The sequence below is a fragment of the Brachyhypopomus gauderio genome, chromosome 2 (genome assembly GCF_052324685.1).
Source record: "Brachyhypopomus gauderio isolate BG-103 chromosome 2, BGAUD_0.2, whole genome shotgun sequence".
Taxonomy (NCBI): domain Eukaryota; kingdom Metazoa; phylum Chordata; class Actinopteri; order Gymnotiformes; family Hypopomidae; genus Brachyhypopomus; species Brachyhypopomus gauderio.
Genome location: NC_135212.1, coordinates 44,201,665 through 44,213,916, shown reverse-complemented (window position 1 = coordinate 44,213,916; position 12,252 = coordinate 44,201,665). Strand labels below are relative to the sequence as shown.

Here is a 12,252-nt window from a genome sequence, read left to right as displayed (position 1 = left end):
TGTCTGTGCTGTTTTGTGTTTCAGAGACGGGGTGGGAGCAGACAAGGGCTCTGGTCTCCACCTCGAAAGCAGAACGGACACGCAAGAGCTCAGGTACCAGTGCGTCTTGAATGGGGCCTCAGACTCTCTCTTCCCTCTTCCCTCTGCCCTAGGTGCACTGTTCCCTCCTCCCTCTGCCCTAGGTGCACTGTTCCCTCCTCCCTCTGCCCTAGGTGCACTGTTCCCTCCTCCCCTTGTCCTATGTGCACTGTTCCCTCTGCCCCCTGCCCTAGGTGCACTGTTCTGGGTTCCCTCTGTCCTGGGTGCACTGCTCACCAATCTCAGTGTTCTAGATATCATGGCCCACTGCTGCGTGGGTCAGCCAGGCCTCTTCCCCCTCACACACAGCCATGGCAGTACAACGTCCACAAGTCTGGCTTTCCAGAGGGAGGAGTGCTGTCTGCTTGCCTGAGCAAGTGTGTGTCAGCGCCACTGGCATGATGTGGAGTTGGAATTGGATCCAGTAAGTTGTCGAGCGTGGGGGGGGTGGCGAACGTAAGTTGTTGGTTCTCCGCCAGTTGAGTATGATGAGGCTCAGGGATTCCGTGTCATACAACGCCGTGCTCAGGGTCCTAGTGCCTGTAGAATTAATGGCCCGATTAACCCGGGACAGGACGTGAAATACGGACATGTCCCGGGAAATACGGACGTTTGGTCACCCTAACGTAGAGGTTACCAGTGCCCTGATTCATGAGGTAGAAGGCCACAACAGCTTGGGTTGTTGTGTCGGCTTCTCCAGCCACACAGGAACGCTCCGTCCTCACTGCGCCGACACTGGAGCCTGTGGGAAGGTAACCTGATTCCTGCTCCCCCTGCGACTGCACCTCCCCACTCGTAGATCCAGTCCTGCGCCGAGGACGGTGTTCGCTAGCCATTAAGTGCTGGTGTCTCGCGAAACGCTACACCCACAGGGTAGGCAGCTCTGTCCTGACGCCCTGCGAGGGGACAGGTACTCAGAGACAGCAGCAGGAAAGGAAAGGACAGGACAGGAGGGACGTTTCTGGAGGGTAATGGAGCTAACTGGAGCGGATGGCCAAGCCCCCGAGGGTATGCTCGTTAGCGGACAGCCCCAAGGGCAAGGCAAGACTGGATTAGGCCTCCCTGACAGCCCCCACATGTGGCTGGCTGGGGTGTGACCTGAGCGGGGGGGGGGGGGGGGGGGGGGGCTTACATTATCCCCTCATTTGTCACTATGTTGTACAGTCTCTGTCAGACTCGTGTTGGCTTTGCCAATTGTTTGCACGGAGCCATTCATCATATAAATGGGGGTGTGCTACAACGACACATTTGTTCACGTTTACAATGTGAACAAGAGTGGTGTTCAGGGCAAGAGTGTTAGGAGCATCACACAATAATGAAGTCTCAGTCCTTCACCAAGAATGGCGTACACACCGAACACAGGAGCGGAATGACGGCCTTTCTTCTTCGGGGAATGAACCGCACGGACTGACAGCCTATAGGCCAAGGAGAAACGCACAAGTAGCAGTTCGTCACTGAAAATACTACACCAGAACATATGTGTTTTATATAGTTTAATAAATTGTTTGTACTTGAAGAATGATTATATTGTGCTGAGTTGTTGGAACAGGGCATAGGGCACTGTTAAAGCAAGCAGTTCATGCTGAAGCAGTGTATTCTCTAGCTACTGTATCAATCTCTATGTTTATATTTCATTGATATGTTATGGAATCATAGCTCTGTATATTTCTCTGTCTTTCAGTATCTTGTTGCTTTATTAAAATCGCAAGAAGCGAAGACAAGCTCCCCCAGAGGGGATGGTAGCGTTTGTCCAATCTGATTTAAACGAGGAGGTGGGAGGTGCTCTACTGCTCAAAGTCATTATCTTTCTTCTCTTTGGCACTCCAGCCATCCACAGAGTCCCTGAAGCAAACTGAACGGCCGAATGCATTTGGGAGAGAAAACCAGAATTTTAGCGCTTTCCTATCCATCATGAATCTTGCTGTACCTTCCAGCAGAGACATCACCATGCCCTTGTTTGAACACCCTGGTGTTTGGCACCTGTGGGCGAGGCGGGGGCCTGCTGCTAACTCTGCTCCTCTGGTGTGCTTGCAGTGAATGGATGCCGGCCTCGTGGAGCCCATATCCAGCACCCCAAGAAGGCAGATGTGGCATTGCAGAGATCTGGCCCCATCCACCAGGTACCTGTACTGCCCTATGGTGTCCTTTCCTGTATTGTCCTGTATGGTCCTGTACTGTCCTGTGGGCAGCTTTAACACTACTGACATGGAAGGCTGCGAGCTGAATTGCTACTTACGCCCGTTACTTAGCTGACCACTGCTGTGCCTTCTAAACCTGGATGTTAAGAACTCAAAATCAGATCAAGTCTATCACTCTGTAAAAATACCAGTAGTTGGGTTTTTGATCTGGATCATCTCATCTTCTGCCCATCTGTGCCATTCTGTACCATCACCATAGTGCACCTTCACTGTCCTGTGGGCTCGACTCACGTTGGCTCACGTCATGTCACACCTCCCCCCCCCACCCCCCCACAAGTCACATGATGAACGGCAGCTAAACCATTGGCTGAAGCCGGGCCCAGTGCCGCCCTCTCTCTGATCCACGTGAGCGAGTGGTAGCAGCAGGGCGAGGGCGTGGGGCGTGCCAGCGCACACGGGCGTGACCGGGAGGAGATGAGGCCATATGGGCGGCCCACTCACGGACGCTGGTGCATGGTCAGGGACCGGTCCGCGGCCAGACCCAGGAAGGCAGGAACCGGGGGATCGAGGCAGAGCGGGAGGTGCGGTGGGCCGACGGGAGGACGGAGGGACGGGGCGCGGAGCGGGTGCGGACGGAGGGACGACGGGGGACGGGACAGGACAGAGTGGCGGGAGCCGGGCTGGATGTGCAATGTTGCGGAGAAAGGTGAGAGAGGGACAGGGGAGGGACAGGGGAGGGACAGAGGAGGGACAGAGGAGGGACAGGAGAGGACGGAGGTGGACTGCTGAGGAGGCGGAGGAGAAGGGTTCTCCCTGTGTACATACGGAGGAGCTTTGTGCTTTATTGCTTTATGTCCTGTGAAGGAAAGCAATGTGTGTGTTTATATGTGTGTGTGTGTGTGTGTGTGTGTTAAGCTGCAAGTGTGTGTGTCTTGGAGCGTGAAGATGTTCATTTGTGAATGTTTCTGCAAGGCAGTGCAAATACATGCGGTTATTAGGAGGCTGGGGGTGGGGAGATGAACTGGGATGTGTTTCTCAGAGATAAGCATCATGGACAGAAGCTAAAAACACAAACACACACATACGCCTGCACATAAACACACACATACGCCTGCACACAAAAACACACATACGCCTGCACACAAACACACACATACGCCTGCACACAAACACACACATACGCCTGCACACAAACACACACATACGCCTGCACATGCATCCACACAGGATCCAGCACTGGGGGGACAACGGTTACTGCTCAGTATGCTGTGTATAAATATAGCACCTGCTCTCACTTTCAGTTCCAGTCCTTGACATAAACACACACACACGCACACACGCACGCACACACACACACACACACACACACACACACACACACACACACACACACACACACACACACACACACACACACACACACACACACCACACTACACCACACAGATACACACAGACTCTTTTCAGTACATTCCACACTGCTATCATGGATACCTTAAAGCATCTAACAGCCTCACAAGCAAATGAAATCTCTCTCTCTTTCTCTCTCTCTCTCTCTCTCTCTCTCTCTCATCATGTGTTTTTCTCTTATGCTGGTGACGCAGCTCGGATTCCACTCACCTCCAGTCTTAATTAGCTTCTTAGTACTTGTCACATGGCCACTCTGTCCCCTCCTCCTCTCCACCCCCTTCATGTTCACACCTACACACACACACACACACACACACACACACACACACACACACACACACACACACACACACACACACACACACACACACACACACACACACACACACACACAGCAGGAGGGAGGTGTGCTCTGCTTTGAACAAATAAACCCCATTTTTTCCCTCTGTGCCATCCCACTTGTGCTGTCCCACACTGTCCAACCGTCCCACTGTCCAGCTGTCCCTGCCTGCTTCGCTCTTGCTGTTCTTTTTCTGTTTTCAGCAGTATTCCTTTGGCCGTAGTCATTCTCACACCTTCTATTTTCTTTCTTTCTGAATACTCTCTCTTTCTCACTCTCTCACCACAGTTCTTCCAATTCTAATATCTGTGTGAACTCAGGATTCCTAACTGTAGCTTTGAATGTGTATAACACGACTCACTCACTCATTCACACTCTCACTCACTCACTCACTCACTCACTCACTCACTCACTCACTCACTCACTCACTCACTCACTCACTCACTCACTCACTCACTCACACACTCACTCACTCACTCATACACTCACTCATACTCACACACTTATTCACTCTCACTCACTCACACTCTCATTCACTCACACACACATTCACTCACTCACTCATTCACTCACTCACTCACTCATACACTCACTCATACTCAGACACTCATTCACACTCTCACTCACTCACTCACTCACACACACACACACACACACACACACACACACACACACACACTCACTCACACACTCACTCACTCACTCACTCACTCACTCACTCACTCACTCATTCTCTCACTCACTCACTCACTCACTCACTCATTCAGTCACTCTCACTCTCACTCAGTGTCTCAGGGTCATTTACCTTTCTCTCTCTCTCTCCTGCTCCTGCACTCCTCATTGCATTTCCACTACCACAGCCCCCTCCACACTCCCTCTCTGAGCACTGACACACCCCCTAAAGCCCCCCCACCACCACACACACACATACACACACCCTCTACTCTGCGCTGCTCGCCACGGCAACGGAGGCAGGCAGACCGTGTGCCGGAGTTGAGCTGAGCGGTGTGGCACCAGAGAGCGCAGAGAGAGAGCGCAGAGAGAGAGCGCAGAGAGAGAGAGAGAGAGAGAGAGAGAGAGAGAGAGAGAGAGAGAGAGAGAGAGAGAGAGAGAAGGAGAAGGAGAAGGAGAGAAGGGAGGACCTGTGAGATGGAGGGGAGCTTTGACACAGAGGGCAGCTTTGACGATGGCTCCTGTCTCTCCCCACAGAGCCCGGGCTCCCTCTCGCCAGCCAGGAGGCAGAACAAGGAGAAGGAGATCAAGGAGACCAAGACCACGGTGAGATCGGAGACACGGCTGAACCCACACGCACGCACGACAACAAACATGTGCAAATGGGGCAGCGGGAACGCAAGCATGGCTGAGGTTTGCACGCGTGTTGAGTAGCGTGACGGCGTGGGGAGAATCTGCTGGTGTTGTGGGGCTGTGGCTTCCAGCCAGTGTGGGCTTTACTGCCTTCAGACTGGACCAGTTAACCTCACTCACCAGTCCATGATGCTCCTGATCGTCAGGCTGCTCCAAGTTCTTGGCCAGTGAGCTTTTAAATCAGCTTCTCTAAAGTGCGATGCAGATGGGAAACATCTGCTCACTATTCCGTACCTCACTGTTTCAGAGTGCAGCGTGTGTGTGTGTGTGTGTGTGCGTGTGTGTCTGTGTGTGTGTGTGTGTGTGTCTGTGTGTGTGTCTGTGTGTGTGTGTCTGTGTGTTTGTGTCTGTGTGTCTGTGTGTGTGTGTGTGTGTGTGTGTGTGTGTGTGTGTGTGTGTGTGTGTGTGTATGTATGTGTGTGTGTATATATGTGTGTGTGTCTGTATATGTGTATGTGTGTGTATGCGTGTGTGTTTCCAAGTCCAAGGAATTACATCACTGCTGTTTTGCATCAGCGTGTATTATAGATATTCATACAGTGCTGTCTGTATTTTACTACAGGTCCAGTCTGTATTTTACTACAGGTCCAGTCTGTATTTTACTACAGGTCCAGTGCTCTTGGAGTGCATGATTTACCATCACAGGATAGTCACAGGATTTGGCTTTTGGGGTTCGTTTAGTCTTCACATGTATGTGGTTGAGCACCAGCTCTTTCTCCTCCAGAGGATGAGCTGTCCAGAGCCAGGCTTAGGACAGACACTGGGATGGAAGTTAGTGTGGTATGTTGTGTACAGCCAGTAGGACAGTGGTAGTTAGCGTAGCGTGTTGTGTACAGACAGTAGGACAGTGGTAGTTAGCGTAGCGTGTTGTGTACAGACAGTAGGACAGTGGTAGTTAGCGTAGCGTGTTGTGTACAGACAGTAGGACAGTGGTAGTTAGCGTAGCGTGTTGTGTACAGACAGTAGGACAGTGGTAGTTAGCGTAGCGTGTTGTAGACAGCAGCACAACCACCATTGGTGACATCACTGATGATGACACTCGCTGTGAGTGGTTTCTTCACACACACACACACACACACACACACACGCACACACACACACACACACACACACACACACACACACACACACACACACACACACACACATACACACACATATACAGATGGATGGTTTATTGCCATTTTGTTTTACTGTATCTGATTGTTGGTTTGATCTTTGCTAGCCTACCAGGTCTATAAATGAATTAAACCAACCCCACATAGCAGAGGCTTGGGTGGCAGCCATTCTGAAGCCAGGTGTGCTGTGATGAGGCGTACGCCTCAGAATGTACACACACACACACACACACGCACACACATGCACACACGCGCATACACACGCGCTTGAGGCTCCCACGCTGTCGTGAGACTTCTCTCCGTGTCTTGCCATGCGTTCGTGTTTACTCTACGAGCTGCTTCGGCTATGTCTACGCAATCTGCAGCGTCCGCTGCGGGGAAGGTGTGTGTGTGTGTGTGTGTGTGTGTGTGTGTGTGTGTGTGTTGGGGGGGGGGGGGGGATTGTCTCTCCGTCCAATTTATTTAAATCCTCAAAAACAAGAAATCCTCAAAAACAATAATACAGGCACTTATTAGATGGTGTTATGTAACCTTTGGTCTGAATGAAAGAGGGAAAGGGAAAGATAGAGAGAGGGAGGGAGGATGGGAGTCAGGGATTCCGTACACACTGGAGCACTGGACAGGACTCCTGAAATACTGTTTTGGAAGAGAAGGATTCTTACAGGGCAGCAGAGCTGTCATTCAGAGCTGTAGAGCCCGCCCACTGGGAGAGGTAGCTGCAGCCCAGGGAATGGGGGAAGACTTGGCTAGTCTAGTTTCCATGGTGACAAAGGCAATAGAAGTGATTAATGGGAGTTGAAATGAAACACACACACAAAGCAAGAGACAGAGAGAAATATGGATGGAGTGAGACAGAAAGGCCAAGAAGTCATTTAGGTTGATCTTTTTGTAAATGAAGGATGGAGATCTGTTCTGTGTTACCTTCTGGTGATTTTGAATGGCAGATGTTTTGCAGATGATGATGCAGTGGTGAAGCGTGGAGAGTGAAGCGTGGAGAGTGAAGCGTGGAGAGGGAAATGTGGAGAGTGAAGCGTGGAGAGTGAAACATGGAGAGTGAAGCGTGAAACATGGAGAGTGAAGCATGTAGAGTGAAACATGGAGAGAGAAACGTGGAGAGAGAAACGTGGAGAGTGAAGCATGGATAGTGAAACATGGAGAGTGAAACATGGAGAGTGAAACGTGGAGAGAGAAACGTGGAGAGTGTAGTGTGTACTGGGTGTGTTAATCCCTGCTTTACAAAATAAAAATCAGCATTTCTTGAAGCTGCAGAATTCCAAGGCAAAATGTCGGGAATGAGCCTGTGTAGCAATCTGTGTACCACACCACTTACCACGTACCACACCGCGTACCACACCACGTACCACACCACATACCACACCATGTACCATACCACGTACCACACCATGTACCACACCACGTACCACACCACATACCACACCTCATACCACACCATGTACCACACCACATACCACACCATGTACCATACCATGTACCACACCATGTACCAGACCACGTACCACACCACGTACCACACCACGTACCATACCACGTACCACACCTCATACCACACCTCATACCACACCATGTACCACACCACATACCACACCATGTACCACACCACGTACCACACCTCATACCACACCATGTACCATACCATGTACCACACCACGTACCACACCATGTACCACACCACGTACCACACCATGTACCACACCATGTACCACACCACGTACCACACCATGTACCGTACCATGTACCACACCACGTACCACACCATGTACCACACCACGTACCACACCACATACCACACCATGTACCATACCACATACCACACCATGTACCATACCACGTACCACACCTCATACCACACCATGTACCATACCACATACCACACCACGTACCACACCACATACCACACCATGTACCATACCACGTACCACACCATGTACCACACCACGTACCACACCACATACCACACCTCATACCACACCATGTACCACACCACATACCACACCATGTACCATACCATGTACCACACCATGTACCAGACCACATACCACACCACGTACCACACCACGTACCATACCACGTACCACACCACATACCACACCTCATACCACACCTCATACCACACCATGTACCACACCACGTACCACATCACGTACCACACCATGTACCACACCACGTACCACACCTCATACCACACCATGTACCATACCACGTACCACACCACGTACCACACCACGTACCACACCATGTACCACACCATGTACCACACCACGTACCACACCATGTACCGTACCATGTACCACACCATGTACCACACCACGTACCACACCACATACCACACCATGTACCATACCACATACCACACCATGTACCACACCATGTACCATACCACATACCACACCACGTACCACACCACATACCACACCATGTACCACACCACGTACCACACCACTTACCACACCATGTACCACACCACTTACCACATCATGTACCACACCACGTACCACACCATGTACCACACCACGTATCACGTACCACACCATGTACCACACCACGTACCACACCATGTACCATACCACACCATGTACCATACCACGTACCACACCACGTACCACACCTCATACCACATCACATACCACACCACATACCACACCGCATACCACACCATGTACCACACCATGTACCACACCACGTACCACACCATGTACCATACCACGTACCACACCACGTACCACACCACATACCACACCATGTACCATACCACACCTCATACCACACCATGTACCACGTACCACACCATGTACCACACCACGTACCACACCATGTACCATACCACATACCACACCATGTACCATACCATGTACCATACCACGTACCACACGACGTACCACACCTCATACCACACCATGTATCATACCACATACCACACCATGTACCACACCTCATACCACACCATGTACCATACCACGTACCACACGACGTACCACACCTCATACCACACCATGTACCATACCACATACCACACCATGTACCACACCTCATACCACACCATGTACCACACCTCATACCACACCACGTACCATACCATGTACCACACCACATACCACACCTCATACCACACCATGTACCACAAGACGTACCACACCATGTACCACACCACGTACCACACCATGTACCATACCACGTACCACACCACATACCACACCATGTACCATACCACGTACCACACGTAATACCACACCTCATACCACACCATGTACCACACCATGTACCACACCACGTACCACACCATGTACCATACCATGTACCACACCACGTACCACACCACGTATCACACCACATACCACATACCACACCACGTATCACACCACATACCACACCTCATACCACACAATGTACCATGCCATGTACCACATCATGTACCACACCATATACCACACCATGTACCACACCACATACCACACCATGTACCACACCACGTACCACACCACTTACCACACCTCGTACCACACCACGTACCACATCTCATACCACACCACGTACCACACCTCGTACCACACCACGTACCACACTTCGTACCACATCACATACCACACCACATACCACACCATGTACCACACCATGTACCACACCGCATACCACGTACCACAATGTGTACCACAACACGTACCACACCGCATACCACGTAACGTACCACGTACCACACCACATACCACAACACGTACCACAACACGTATCACACCACGTACCACAACACGTATCACACCACATACCCCAACATGTACCACACCACGTACCACAACACGTACCACACCACGTACTACACCATGTACCACAACACGTACCACACCACGTACCACACCATGTACCACACCTCATACCACACCACGTACTACACCACGTACCACACCATGTACCACACTATGTACCACATAACAACCACTGATCAAAAGCATCCTTGATCACCCCAGTGAGTGGGCAGGAGATGGAGACGTCCCCCTCTCCGCACCACGCAGGACCCTGGAGGAGTCTGGGCTAGCCCAAGTGGGTCCGGCAGCGGTAAAGCCAGTTCCTCAGTCCACTGGCCAATCACCTGCATGCAGTGGAGGTTACCAGTGCATGTGCCAGCTGGTAGATGGATGTGAGCCATTTAGATGGGGGCTGAGCGGGGTGAGGGTGGTGTTCATGGCGATGGTATGGGCGGAGAAGCTGTGATGCTGTGGACTGTTAAAGTAAAGTGGTATGCTGTTTGGCAAGAAAGGGAGGGGGTGGGGGGGGGGGCTTCAACTGTTACAGCGAAAGCAATTTGTCGCTTAGCAACAGAGGCCGAACAGTCTACTGTCTGAACCACAGCTGAGATGGGCGATGTTCTGTGCGGCGTGAGGTGTGCGCGCGTGTGTGTTTGTGTGTGATGGGGGATGCAATGGGGTGACAGCGTTCAGGTCTCTGCACCGTGCTTCACGCTTTCATCCTACGGCTGGAGGGCCGTGTCTAAAGGTACGGCTGTTCCTTTTGGGCAGTCCGCTAGAGAACACTGTCCACACACACACACACACACACACACACACACACACACACACACACACACACACACACACACACACACACACACACACATTCCTTCCCGGATGAAGTGTAAGGTCAACAACAGAAGCAAAGACTATGATTCTTCATTATTTATAACATCTTTCCGAAACCGGACCCACGACATGTGCTGTGCGTAAGCGACTTTATGGCTGAGAAACTTGCACTATGGTAGTGACTGTGGGCTGTACGTTTACTGCCTCTGGGGCTGTGTTTCACAGCCTACAGCAATTGTGGCCAGAATGCTGAATTTGTCAAAGGAGGTCATGACCTCCAGTCCTTTCAGGACTGATTGTAGTGACTATTGTAGTGATTATCCTGGGTGGTGAGAGATGGTAGTATGTATGACTACCATGTGTCCAACACACTGCAGTCCCGCATTAGCTATACTGTCCTAGTACTGAGCACAAGAATTACAGTGATGACGAGAGGAGACGTGACAGATTGTAATGGCACTCGGCCCTGAAAAACGAGCTCGTTTCGGGGCACGACACGACACTGAGCCAGGTGACGGAGGTGATGGATGGAGACGCACTGTGAAGGGAAACGCCACGGCCGTGACGATCAGTGTGATGTCCCAGGCGGAAAATGAGCGAGTGAGCACGCAACACTTCTGTGACGTGCAAGTGTGTGTGAGCATGTGGTCAGGACTGTGAGCACGTGGGCCACGTTTGGGGCACGTGCTAGTGTGACACGCCAAGTCACACATGACCAGCTCTGACGTCTGACGTCCCCAGAGTCAAAATGACAATATTTATATGTAAATGACATTGGCAAAGACCCGTTGTGACATGCTAGAGGTAACTAAGCAGAGAAGCACAAGTGGAAACACTTGAGAAGAATGTTCTGGAAGCACGTCGGATCCATTGGCAGCAGCTATAATTGGCTATATGTTACTTTTCCGTTTTGACTGTACATTCTCATTCAGCAGAGATGACTCACTCGGCTTCCACAGTTGTGTGCTTTCCTCCATGCACAGTCCCATTCACAACATCTCCTCTAACATCCTAGGGGCTCTCTGGCACCGGTCATTTAGCTACAAATACTGTAATAGCATTAGGGTGCTAATCAGTGACTGGCAATGAAAGTGAAACGCATGTCCTAATTATGAACACATTACTGAAAAACATCCTTTTCAATTGAGGATCAATGTCCTAAGTGTGTGTGTGTGTGTGTGTGTGTGTGTGTGTGTGTGTGTGTGTGTTGCTTG

General features: G+C 51.0%; 1 protein-coding gene across 3 annotated transcripts in view; it reads left to right on the top strand.

Annotated features, from left to right (window-relative positions):
* Positions 1-12,252, top strand: part of gas7a (growth arrest-specific 7a) — a 31,622-nt gene that overhangs the window by 5,640 nt on the left and 13,730 nt on the right. For 2 of the 3 annotated variants that reach the window (XR_013129327.1, XM_076996787.1), the window contains exons 3-5: positions 25-93; positions 2,113-2,198; positions 5,176-5,244. Coding sequence is in view for 2 of the 3 variants with exons in the window: in XM_076996787.1 (XP_076852902.1) it covers positions 25-93; positions 2,113-2,198; positions 5,176-5,244 (224 nt within the window). In the remaining variant the exon portion in view is untranslated. Of the gene's footprint in view, positions 1-24; positions 94-2,112; positions 2,199-4,922; positions 5,245-12,252 lie in introns of those variants that run through there. The other variant, XM_076996788.1, reaches the window with a different exon arrangement.